Source organism: Saprolegnia parasitica, assembly GCF_000151545.1.
Source record: "Saprolegnia parasitica CBS 223.65 unplaced genomic scaffold supercont2.4, whole genome shotgun sequence".
Taxonomy (NCBI): domain Eukaryota; phylum Oomycota; class Saprolegniomycetes; order Saprolegniales; family Saprolegniaceae; genus Saprolegnia; species Saprolegnia parasitica.
The window spans coordinates 1,126,764-1,140,540 of NW_012156398.1; the positions used below are offsets into that span (position 1 = coordinate 1,126,764).

Consider the following 13,777-nt stretch of genomic DNA (forward strand, 5'->3'; position numbering starts at 1 on the left):
CACTGGCAATTGTAACAGTACCACCCAGTGTGACGCCTGCACCAGCTGCGACGTTGATATTGCCACCAGCTCCAGAAGCCGATACACCCGTCGACAAGTTGACGACGCCGCTGGATCCGGTCGTCGGACTTCCGGACACTATGGTTATTGCGCCGCTTGTTGCAGCCGAGTTTGGAGTCGACAAGACAATCGACCCACTAGGCGTTGTCCCAGCGCTTGTACCACTGGATATGAGCACATTACCGCCGGTGGACGAAGCGGATGATCCAGCTGCCAGCGTTAGTAGCCCACCAGGAGCAGTTGAGCCAGTGCCACTTGACAAATACAAGTCACCCCCCGTGATGCCGTTGCCGCCAGCGGCTGTCAAGTCACCGCCTTTTGCATTCGTCGAGATCCCTGCAACCATACTCACGCGCCCCCGTTGCTGATCGTGCCGTTGCCTTCGCCAGCGCTCAAATCGATATCGCCGCTGACACCCGTTGCACCGACTCCCGATTGTAGCAAAATTGAGCCACTCGAACCTGTTGAAGACGCCGTTGAGAGCGTAATTGATCCGCTGTAGGAGCTGGATGCGCCAATGCCACTGACAAGCGACACACTGCCACCCGTTAGTGCGGAGCCGACAGCACCCAATAGCTGGATGGAACCTCCGACAGCGCCATCACCACCAGAAACCGATATCTTGCCACCCACACCACCAGAGACTGTAGTAGCCCCAGCAGTCAAAGACAACGCCGAGCCGGTACTCGAGGAGCTACTGCCCACTTGCGCAGAAATAGCACCAACAACGCCCGATGAGGATCCAGTGCTGATGGACACTATCCCACTTCCGCTGCCGATAGAGCTTGAAGCGATGGACACGGCGCCACTGACTTGAGAGCCTTGACCGCTGCGCAAGAGCAAAGCTCCACCGTTGCCTGCCGTACCGTCCCCCGCAGAAACAGATGCGGTCCCACCTGTTGCTCCAGATCCAGCAAGAAGACTGACACTGCCACCATTTGCAGTAGTGCTGGCTCCGGCAGTTGCGAGAAATGACCCGCCAGCCCCAGACGTACCACTGCCCACGGAGAGAGCAATGTTGCCACCAGTACCAGACGATGCTGACCCCGTGGTAATGGAGATGATGCCTGAGTTGCCACGCGCGCCATTTCCGGACATAAAGGACAGTGCACCAGCAGCTCCCCCGGTCGAGGATCCACCAGATACGGTCACGACACCACCAGTAACGCCAGTCCCAGCGTTGAGATTGATGCTTCCACCAGAGCCCGAAGCACTCGCGCCAATCGAAAGTGAGATGGCCCCTCCAGATCCGAGACTAGAATCCCCAGTGCTCAATCGGACGTTGCCACCGGTGCCCCCAGCGGCCGTGCTAATGTCCACTTGTCCAGTTGTAGCTGCGGAAGCTCCTTGACCGCTGAGGAACATGAGACTACCGCCGTTTCCGGACGAACCGGCGCCAGCTATGACGCGTACATCACCACCACCACTGGTACCATTGCCGCCGTACACGGCCAAAAGACCACCCGTAGACGCCGTACTGATGCCAGCAGCAATGGTTGTGGCCCCGCCTGAACCAGTCGAGCCCAAACCAGCCGTGACCGCAACTGCGCCCGCTGCCCCGCTGGGAGAAGCACCGGTCGACAGAGCGATGCCTCCGGAGTTGCCACCGCTTGCCGTCGCCGTAGAAATTAGGACGGAGCCCGAAACACCACTGATCGATGGACCACTTCCGATGGTGACACTGCCACCAACGGACGAGCTGCCCGCCAGCATATTGATACTACCGCCTGTACCGCTGGTGCCAGCACCAATCAAGACGGAAAAATCCCCTCCGCTACCTGTCGACGCTGTACCAGTGGCCATGAGAATGTTGCCGCTCGTTGCACTTGAGGCTGTCGACAAAATAATTGAGCCACTTGTTGACACTGTTGAACTGGCCCCCGAATGGATTGAAACTGTCCCGCCGAAATCACTGCTGCCAACACCACCGGAAAGTTCCACGTCGCCTCCAGACACCCCGGTGCCACCAAAAACAATAGTCTTGCCACCACTTGACGAGGTGCTTGCGCCAGCGGCGACTGAGACAGATCCACCGATTCCAGACGTCGCAGTGCCCACAAGAAGCGCAATAGTGCCGCCACGACCACTGGTCGATGATCCAGTTGCAAACGTCACATTGCCACTGTCCCCGCCGGTAGCGACTCCAGAGTTTATGTTGAAGGCTCCTGAGAGCCCGTTGGAGCTGGTACCAGTCGCCATAATGAAATTACCGCCAGTGACCCCGCTGCCGCTTGTAATAGCAACGGAACCGCCTGCCCCTGTCGCACTTGTTCCAATCGTGACAGAAAATGATCCACTGAGCCCCGTTGCTGCGCTTCCTGTCGAGAGAGCGACCGAGCCACTGACGCCGCTTGGAGCCGACCCCAAAATAACACTGCCACTGATTCCCGACGATGCAGAGCCAGAATTGACCACGACACTGCCACCAGTCGACGAGCCGCTGCCAGGTGTCATTTCAACATTGCCACCCGTTGTACCGGAGCCTCCAAAGAGTGCCGTCTTTCCACCAGTGCCACCCGTCGCAGAACTTGCCCCAGCCGCGAACGAAACGAGTCCACCCGCTCCCACAGTAGCACTACCAGCCATCCCCACGATGCTGCCGCTTGTGCCGCCAGTAGATGCGCCAGTTGATATGGTCACGGAGCCCGTGTTGCCACCCGAGGCGATTCCAGTCGTGAAAGACATCCCGCCAGAGACTCCTGACGAGGCGACACCACTCGAAAGAACTATACTGCCGCCGCCGGCGCCACTTCCGCTTGAGATTTGAATGTCACCACCATTTGCGACAGTGCTTGTCCCGGTCGAGAGCGAAATAATACCACCCGAACCAGAGCTGGAGGCGCCTGACGCCATGCTCAATTGGCCACTGGTCGCAGCTGCCGCCGTAGCAAGCGTTATCGCGCCACTCAACGACGTAGATGCGCCGTTACCAGTAGCGAGAACAATATTGCCGCCTGTTGCCGATGTTCCTTGGCCAGCAGTGACTTGCACATCGCCACCGAGCGTCCCTGTACCGGCTGTGACCCTGACTGCGCCGCCGACAGCAGTAGTACTTTGACCTCCGACAAAGTGGATACCGCCACCTGCTCCGCTGGAGCCGGTACCGACAGAGACGGAAACAGCACCGCCGGAGCCTCCAGCAGACACACCACTCGACAACAGAATCGCACCAGAGCTGCCTCCGGTTGCTAGACTCGTCTGGAGAGTGATTGCACCGGAGACCCCGGATGTTGACGACCCCGTGCCGAGTACTACGCCTCCACCGATCACGGAGCTACCGCTGGAGAGACTGACGCTCCCACCAACACCACTGTTTCCGCCAGAGACAGCGACTTGAATGCTGCCACCGCTGCCAGAAGTTGCCAATCCAGTTGACAAAACTATGGCACCAGACTTGCTGGACGAGGTTGTCGACACGAGAACAGAACCAGACATCGCGGCACCATTACCGGCAGTAAGCTGAACGGCGCCACCTGTGGCCGAAATTGACGCACCACCGATGATGGCTGAGACACCGCCAGCCCCACTTGAGGCTGTGCCACCGGTTACTTGTACAGCACCACCAGTAGTACCAGAGCCAGCGATAAGTGAGCTCACACCACCTGTGCTTTGGCCAGCACCAGCTGAGAGTGTAATTGAGCCGCCAGTACTCGAAGCTCCATTGCCGACAGACGCTGAGATACCACCACCGGCACCGCCCGTAGCAGTGCCCGTGGTAAACGATATAGCACCCGAGTTACCACCAGTTGAAACGCTAGTCCCCAGTGAAATTGTACCCGAGGTACCGGCTGATGATGCACCACTTGAAACAATAACATTGCCACCGAGAGGTCCTTGACCGCTTGATAACGTTACCGCTCCACCGGTTCCAGAAGCTCCGACGCCGACTCCAATTGAGATAGCACCACCAGAACCACTTGTACCAGCGCCGGTCTGGATCACAATAGTGCCCGAGACTGCGTTGGAGCTTGTACTGAGTGAAATCCCCCCACTTGGCGCCGCGGCTGTGCTGATGCCACTGCTCAAGAGAACATTTCCACCCGTTGACGTCGAGCCAGATCCACCTGCAAGGTGCACGCTGCCACCCACGGTACCGTTGCCACCCAAAATGGTAACAAGGCCACCGGCCGAAGCTGAACTTGCGCCCGCAACCATCAAAATGCTGCCAGCGATTCCGGAGACGCCGGCGCCGACGCTGGCTGTAATTGATCCACCGGTGCCTGTTGTCGACGTTCCAGTTGCTAAAGCGATACCGCTGGCGTCACCACCAACCGCTGCACTCGTTGTGATGACAATTGAGCCGGACTTGCCTGCAGTCGACGCGCCGCTCGTTAAAGCAATTTGGCCCCCCGTCGCACCACCACCCGATGACAAAGCTATATCACCACCGGTAGCACTACTAGCACCGACGATGGCTCGAATGTAACCCGAGCCACCGCTTGACGAAGCGCTCGTCGATAGACTCAAAGCGCCAGTCGTCGAACCAATACCCGTACTGATCACGATGTCACCACTCGCTTGGGTAGGGTCAGAGGCTTGGCCACTTGTAAGAAGAACGCGACCACCACTTGAAGATACCCCCACGCCTCCCGTTAGCTGGAGGTCGCCGCCGATTGTGCCTTGTCCAGCAGAGAGACCGAGATTACCACCACTAGCCGTGGTGCTCTTTCCGCTGATGATCGCAATCGAGCTTCCAATGCCCGCACCGGTATCACCGTTGGACAAAGTTATCGATCCACTGGTTCCAGTTGTAGAGGCTCCAGTTTCCAATAAAAGAGCACCGCTGGATGGTGCGCCGCCAGCCGACATGAGTATGATGGACCCACTCTGAGATGCGGCGCCACCTGCGCCCGACGTCAAGAGAATATTGCCACCGGTGGTGCTGGATCCGGCACCACTTGTTAGTTCGACAGTGCCACCCGTAGCACCACTTCCACCAGACACCGACATTTTCCCACCAGTGCCTGTTGAGAGTGTCGATGATCCAGAAGACAAAGTGATCGCGGCACCCCTTGTACCAGTCGAGCTGCCTGCTAGCGCGCTAATTGTGCCCACGAAGCCGGCAGAGCTCCCCGTCGTTACCAGTACAGAGCCACTGCTGGTACCAACACTGCTCGTAGCCAGGCTCACATCGCCACTAGTTGCAGCAGCGTCACCGCTGCTGATAACGATAGCTCCACCTGTATTGGCAGACGACGTGCCGCCAATGAGCTTGATCACGCCACCTGTAGCACCAGCACCACCGGCGAGTACGACGAGTCCACCCGTAGAAGGGCTCGAGCCTGCTGTAAGTGACACCGACCCACCCACGCCAGACGTGCCAGCACCAACTGCCGCTGTGATACTGCCACCGGCACCGCCACTTGTCACGACCCCCGTCGTAATCGAGACGGGGCCAGATGATCCGCTGGTAGCAGCACCGGATTGTAAACTTACAGCGCCAGACAGACCAGCCGTTGCCCCACCCGACGTCAGCGCGATAGCACCGCCAGACGGACCAGCGCCACTTGAAAGGTTTAACGCACCACCAAGGCCAGTACTTGATGTACCAGCGGCCATAATGATGGGCCCACTTGACCCAGACGTGCCCATACCGGATTGCAGAGTGATACCACCACTTGACCCACCGTTTGGTGTGCCAATGACGACAGTGCCACTCGGAGATGAACCGGCACCGGTGCCACTCACGAGAAGAATGCTACCGCCAGTTGTGGATGTAGCAGTACCGCCGTTGATTTCGACGTTGCCGCCCAAGGTACCACTACCGCCACCGAGGACGGTCTTGCCGCCACCAGCAGCAGAGCTGCTCCCAGCAGCAAGAGATATCGATCCACCAACCCCGGACACCCCGCTTCCGACTGCAGCGGAGATACTTCCACCTGTCCCAGCAGTTGGCGCGCCCGTCGTAAGCAATAAAGCACCCGAATTACCCCCAGAAGAGGTTCCGGAAGCCAGAGACACAGCGCCAGACGCCCCGGCGGTAGACGCACCGGAAAAGAGGTTGATACCCCCTCCAGTGACTCCCGATCCACTGGATACGGTTACAGCGCTACCCGTGCCAGAAAGGCTAGCGCCGACAGAGAGAGCAATAGCTCCTCCAACACCCGATGACGATGGGCCGGTTGAAAGTGAGATACCACCCGCCGTGGCTCCGGGAGACGTACTCAATGCAAGTGCACCGGATATCGACGTGGAAGCTCCGAAACCGGTCTTGATCACGACATTGCCGCCATTTGCACTTGACCCTTGGCCACTGGTGAACTCGAGGTTCCCACCGCTCGCGCCGTTGCCGCCGGACAGACTCACCTTGCCTCCAGTTGCGGATTGGGCAGACGTAGCACCAGCTCCAAGCGTGATTGCGTTCCCATGGCCAGTGTCACCAGCTCCAACCGAGAGCGCAATTGAGCCACCCGCGCCACCACTGCCACTGCCGGTAGAGACGGAAACACTGCCCGCCATGCCCCCAGTTGACGCAGCTGTTGTCAAAGCAAGCGACCCCGAAGCGCCGTTGGTTGATGATCCACTCGAAAGAGAAATACCTCCGCCAACGACCGAAGTGCCAGCCGAAAGTTGGATAGTACCGCCGAGACCAACGCTCCCTGTGCCAATAGAAGCAGAGATGCTGCCTACCGCGCCATTCGTAGCAGTACCCGTCGTAAAAGTAACACTGCCCGACGACTTCGCGGACAGGGTGCTCAGCGAGATACTTCCAGATTGTCCCATCGGAGTACTTCCGCCACTTGCAATTTGAACCGAGCCACCAGCGCCATCGTGGCCAGTCCCGGCAGTGGCGATGATGTTGCCGCCTTGAAGAGACGTGCCCGAGGCTGCTTCGATAAAAATATCACCACCAATCGTACCGACGCCGCTCTGCAAGACGACTTGACCGCCCGTAGAGGACGAGCTATCGCCACCCGAAAGCAAAATTTGGCCGCCGGCAGTTGTTGTCCCTGGTGAACCGCTTCCGACAGCGAGCGTAATGTCTCCGGCTTGGGCACCTTGAGAGACGCCTGTTGACAGCTGCAACCCCCCTGATGCCGTCGCTGAGGCGCCCGTGGACAGCAGCATTGCACCGGAAGAGCCAGCAGTGGATGCACCACTGATCACATTCACAGAGCCGCCACCGATTGATCCGGCACCGCTTGTAAGTGCGAGACCACCACCGATTGAGCTATGACTCGCCGATGCCGAGAGCGTAATTGAGCCACTAGTACCAGTAGATCCCGCACCAGACGTGAGTGCAATTGATCCACTAGTAGTGCCATCGTTGGTGATTAATGTAATCGCGCCGCTAGTCGCTGAGGGCGAAGCAACGCCCGACGCCATCGCGATGTCGCCGCCATTACCAGACGAACCGACGCCAGCAACGAGACTGATCTTCCCGCCGACGAGACCTGATCCACCAGAGAGGGTAATGGCCCCGCCCGAGGCCACCGAGCTCGATCCAGACGTGATATTGACCCTTCCACCTGAACCAACACCACCATTTCCGACGGACATGACGATATTGCCACCTGCACCACCCGCAGCCGTGCCAGAGGAAAACATTAGCGCTCCAGAGGCACCACCAGTCGCAGCACTTGTCAGAAGCTCGATATCACCCGACTTGCCGGCCGACGCTATGCCACTTGCAAGTGTCACGGAGCCACCAAGCGGTCCAGAACCAGCGGTGAGAGCAATTACACCACCAGAGCCCGTTGTGCATGTGCCCACGGAGGCAGATATGCCTCCACTGGTACCACCTGTAGCAATTCCTGTCGAGAAACCAATTGAGCCCGAGGTGCCGCTTGTAGCTGATGCCGAAGATAGTAGAATCGAGCCGGATGCACCCGCAGTACCGCCACCGCTGAAGATCGACGTCCCACCGCCGACAGAAGCTGTTCCGCTCGAAAGCTGAATAGACCCACCGGAGCCCGTGCTCTGACCCACGGATAGCCCAATGGAGCCGCCAATGCTTCCGGTTGCTGAGCCCGATCTGAGGAAGATCGCGCCACCCGTGGTTGAAGCCGTGCTGACGGTACTCAGTGTAATTGTCCCAGACGTCGACGATGTAGCCGACGAACCACTTGTCAAAAAAACGTTACCGCCACCAGCGCTTGAACCAGCTCCGCCAGTGACTTCGATATTCCCTCCCACAGTGCCTGCACCACCGAGAAGCACTGTTTTGCCCCCAGACGCGATTGAGCTTGCACCAGCGGTGAGAGAGACGCTCCCACCAGATCCTGAGACGCCGTTGCCGACAGTAGCAGAAATACTGCCTCCTGTACCACCAGTGGCGTTGCCCGTGTTGAGCGTGAGCAGGCCCGACGAGCCGCCAGAGGACGCCGCCGTGGAGATAGCAACACCTCCCGAAATGCCAGCAGATGAGCCACCAGACGAAATGGCCAGACCACCACCAGTGCTACCATAACCGCTGCTGATGGTCGTGGAGCCGCCTACTCCTTGGCTACCACTTCCGACGTTGATGGCAATAGATCCACCGGCACCAGCGCTTGATTGTCCAGATACAATAGAAACAGCTCCAGATGCAGGACTGGCAGCCGTACTGAGAGAAATCGAGCCGCTGACAGATCCCGTGGCACCAATACCGGAAACGAGGGCCACGTTGCCACCCGTCGATGCTGTACCCGCACCGCCAGTCAGTTGAACATTGCCACCGACTGTACCACTGCCTCCGGTGGTCGAAACACGCCCTCCGGTGGCGGCAGAGCTGAGTCCAGCAGCAACAGTAATTGCACCACCTGGACCGCTGACACTGCTACCGACAGATAGAGCAATCAACCCGCTAGTACCACCAGACGCGGGGCCTGTACTGACATTGATGGTACCAGTGGAGCCACCCGTCGAAGCGCTTGTAGCAATCGTAGCGCTGCCGGACATACCGGAGGATGAGGTGCCAGATTGAAGAGTTATTGCACCGCCCGACATCCCAGAGCCCGCAGAGAGAGACATGGCTCCGCCAAAGCCGCTCGTGCCTGATCCAGCGTTAAGCGCAATTGAGCCACCAGAGCCACTAGTAGCTGTGCCTGTAGCGATCGTGATGGTGCCTGATGCAGCCCCAGGTGCAGTTGCCACTGCTATACTTCCACTTGTTGACGAGACTCCACCGTCACCACTTGTCATGACGAGACTGCCACCAAGTGCCGATGACCCTTGACCACCGTTCATCTCGATGCTACCGCCAGCAGTCCCGAAACCAGCCACCAGAGCAACTTTGCCGCCAGTTGACGCCGAGCTTGTACCTGCCGTTAGCCAAATCGGAGCTCCTTGGTTCGTGTCGCCACTTCCTGCAATCGCACTAATGGCGCCACCCGTGCCGCCGACAGCAGGGCCAGATGCCAGCGAAATTGATCCCGAGTTACCCATGGTTGAAGCTCCCGAGACCAGCGTCATGGACCCAGAACCTCCATTGGACGAAACACCAGTGGTCAAAGTTATTGTTCCACCCATGGGGCCCGATCCACTTGAAATCGCGATATTCCCTCCGGTCGAGTTGCTGTTCCCAACGGCAAGTGTAATGTTGCCGCTCAGACCTGATGAGGCAGCACCTGTCGTGAGTTGAACATTGCCCGTAGTAGCGTCGCTGGAAGTCCCGAGAAGGATGTTGCCACTCTGCGCGGGGTTAACACCAATGCCGGAGCTGAGAGAAATATCACCACCAGCACCAGCCGTGCCTGAACCAGACGTCAGCAAAATAGCACCACCAGTTGTTCCTGAGCCAGCAGCAAGCCACAATTTGCCCCCGATGCCGGCTGTACTTGATCCAGAGGTCACATCGACATTCCCACCATTGCCCGAGACACCGACCCCAACTGAAAGAGCGAGATCGCCGCCTGCTCCTCCCGTGGATGAACCTGTGGCGAGCACAATCGTACCAGAGTTGCCTCCGTTTGAAGCACCAGAGATCAAGCTGACAGAACCAGAAGGGCCCGCCGTTGATGATCCACTGGAGATCGACACGATGCCACCAGAAGCAGCGTTGCCGCTACCGAGACTCAGAGACCCACCGGCGCCAGTGTTTCCAGAGCCAACGTTAATCGCAATGGAGCCACCTGGTCCGAGTGTACCTTGTCCGGTGCTGAGTCGTATCATGCCCCTTGGCTATTTGTCGGTGTACTGAGCGTGATAGAGCCACTGCTGGCCGATGAAGCACCAGAGCCACTTGCAACAGCAATGCTACCGCCGGTTGAGGTGAGACTTGTGCCGCCCGACACTTGAACATTGCCGCCAACGTTTGTTTGACCCGCTCCTGCTTGAAGGTTTACGTTGCCACCGACGGCCCCGCTGCCGCTCGACAGTGCCACGTTGCCGCCAATGGATGTCGTTGACGACGAGCTTCCAGCCGTCAGCGTGATGGCGCCACTGGTTGCGACGGCGCTGCTTCCGGCCAGAAGTGATATAGCGCCACCAGCGCCACTCGAAGAAGAAGCTCCAGTGCTGAGTGAAATACTACCCCCATGGCCACTTGCGGCAGGTCCAGTGCCCAAGCTGATTGCACCGGAGTTCCCACCCGTTGCCGAGCCACTCGTCAAATGCAGAGCTCCACCCGTGACCGAGGTACCGCTTCGAAGCGCGAGGGAGCCTCCGATCCCGGACGTACCACTTCCCACGAAGAGACTGATGGCGCCACCAGCTCCGCTTGTAGCAGTGCCAGTTGAAACGGAAACAAGACCAGTTGCACTACCGCCTGCCGTCGCGACGTTAACTGCACCGCTGCTTCCCGTGACAGCACCCGCGCCGCTTGCCATGGAAATACTTCCACCAACCGTCGCGGAGCTGCTGCCCCCAGTTAAAAGTATTTGGCCACCAGCGTTGATACTTCCGATGCCACCCGTGAGCTCGACGTTGCCTCCAGACGTACCAGCGCCACCAATAAACGAGCCCTTACCACCCGTCGACACGGTACTTGCACCAGCTGTCAGCGTGATTGGACCACCAAAGCCAGCGACGCCATTTCCGACGGAGCCAATGATCGCTCCTCCGGTAGCGCCAGTGGCGCCAGAGCCCGTTGCTATCGTTATGACACCGGAGTTGGCGCCGACTGAGTTGCTTGAAGCAATTGTCACCGATCCCGATGATCCTGCTGTTGACGCCCCGCTTCTGAGCATAATCGACCCACCAGACACAGATGAGCCAGCGGAAATCGCGACCGAACCGCCGACGCCGACGATGGACGAGCCCACGGACGCGGATATAGAGCCACCAACACCACCGGTGCCAACACCCGTAGAAAGCGCGATTGAGCCCGAGTTGCCACCGGCCGAGTTGCTTGTTGTGATTGCTAGTGAACCCGAGTCACCTCCAGTGGAAGCTCCAGATGTCAGCTGAACAAAACCGCCCGTCACTGATTGCCCAGCATAAATTTGTATGCCGCTGCCATTGCCACTTGTGCCACTACCGGCCGACATCGTAATACTGCCGCCTGTCGCGGTGTTGGATGCACCAGTCGCAAGGACAATTGACCCAGAGGGACCTCCCAGAGCAGAGTTCGATGCGAGAAGCAAATTGCCCGAGGCACTGGAAGTTGAGGCACCGGTTTTAAGCTGAACATCACCTCCAGAGGCTGAGGTCCCAGCAGTGATAAGAACACTGCCACCAGTGCCAGACAGTCCAACCCCAACAGTTGCGACAATATCTCCGCTTGTCGCGCTGTTCGTGGTTCCAGTTTCGATCAAGACCTTGCCGGAATCGCCTTGACTTGCCGTGTTGGTTGACAAAACAATACGACCCGAGACACCGGCAAGCGACTGTCCAGAGGTCAAGCTGATGTCTCCGCCAATCAATGATTCACCAGCAATCAGATCAATAGCGCCACCGATGCCTGATATACCAGCCCCGACGGCAGCCGTAATACTTCCTCCGGTCCCCGTGTCAGTAGCCCCCGTCGTAAAGCTCACCAGGCCGGAGCCGGAGCCTGATGCAGCACCCGACACGACAACGAAGCTTCCAGAAGTACCTTGGCTAGACGCGCCAGTTGCCAAATTGATACTGCCACCAATCGGGGCGCTGCCAGCGATTATGTTGATGACGCCGCCAGTACCGATATCGCCTCCACCGACGATAAGGTCCATATTTCCGCCAGCGCCGCCGACAGCATTTCCAGTCGACAATTGTACAGGCCCTGAGCTCCCTCCGGCTGCATTCGCGGACGAAATGGTGATGGCGCCGGAGGCACCAGCCGTCGAGCTGCCGCTTGCAATAGAGACGGCTCCACCTACGATTGATGATCCGGCGGTAAGTGCGACTGAGCCTCCTGACCCAGATGTGCCGAGACCAACCGAGGCTGTGATAGCCCCACCCGACGCACTTGTTGAAGATCCTGTAGCAAAGCTTATGGATCCAGATGCACCACCGGTTGCAGAGTTGGTCGCGATGCCGATAGCCCCCGATGAACCGGATGAACCGGCTCCACTAAGCAAGGAAATAGCGCCTCCGGAGGAAGCGGCGCCCGACGTAAAACTGACCGAACCACCTGCGCCGACGGATCCACTCCCAACAGTTCCAGCAATACTTCCGCCGGCAGCTCCGGTTGCCGTCCCAGTTGACAGAGAAATGCTACCAGACGACCCGCCCGTTGCAGCGTTCGAGACCACAGAAACGCTTCCCGATGAGCCAGCCGTCGACGCGCCGGACCTGATCTGAACCAGCCCACCAGAAATTCCGGTGCCAGCCGCGAAAGCCACAGATCCACCTGTACCGAGTGATCCCACACCGACGACCCCAAGAATGCTGCCACCAGAGCCGCTTGTTGCGGCCCCCGTCGAGAGAGCAATAACTCCAGTACTGCCGCCACTCGCCACATTTGTCGACAGCACGATTGCACCGGATTGGCCTGCGCTACCGGATCCACTTGTGAGTGTGACGGTACCACCTGTGACAGCATTTCCTGCAGCCAAGGCAATGGATCCTCCCGTGCCGACGGCACCGATTCCGACAGATGCGACAATGGCCCCCGAAGTTCCTGCAGCTGCCGAGCTTGTCGATAAAGAGACTGAGCCCGAGTTGCCGCCAGTGGACGCACTTGAAGCAACTGTAACACCACCCGAGCTTCCTGTGGTGGCGGCGCCGCTTGAGATGGCAACAACACCGCCCGATATTGACTGCCCAGCGACAATTCTTACTTGACCACCTGTGCCCGTGACGCCCGTGCCGACAGACAGAGAGATGGTTCCACCCGCACCAGCAGTTGCAACATTGCCAGATGAAAGTGAAATGACGCCAGAGTTGCCACCCGTAGCGGCATTTGTCACTATTGTCACGCTGCCGGACGACCCAGTGCTCGAAGCACCGCTTGTTAAGGCAATTGGACCACCTGTGACCGAGTCGCCAGCAATGATGCTAATCGCGCCACCAATGGCGCTTGTTCCAGCACCTGCGCTAAGCACGACGTTTCCACTGGCACCGTTTGAGCTCGTGCCGGTCGCAAGAGTCAAAGATCCGCTTGTAGTGCCCGTCGCTGTCAAGAGAGATAGTCTGCCACTTGTCGCGCCGGCACCGCTAGTCAACGTGACTGTGCCCCCAGTGACCGAGCGCGTACTCGCGCCGCCGGAGACAAGAATGTTTCCGCCAACACCGCTGTTGCCGACGCCACCGGACAGTAGGATATTGCCCCCAATTGTACCGACACCTGCCGTTTGACTGATGTCCCCACCATTCGACGCTTGGCCAAGACCGGAAGTGAGAAGCAAGCTGCCACCCGTCCCAAAGGCGCCATCGC

The 13,777-nt window shown here is 58.7% G+C and overlaps 1 protein-coding gene across 1 annotated transcript; it reads right to left on the bottom strand.

Annotated features, from left to right (window-relative positions):
* Positions 1–235: 235 nt before the first annotated feature.
* Positions 236–3,047, bottom strand: SPRG_01792 (hypothetical protein). Its single transcript, XM_012340158.1, has one exon. It carries the CDS (start codon positions 2,911–2,913, stop codon positions 409–411), a length of 2,505 nt encoding a protein of 834 aa, XP_012195548.1. The 5' UTR covers positions 2,914–3,047; the 3' UTR covers positions 236–408.
* Positions 3,048–13,777: the final 10,730 nt, after the last annotated feature.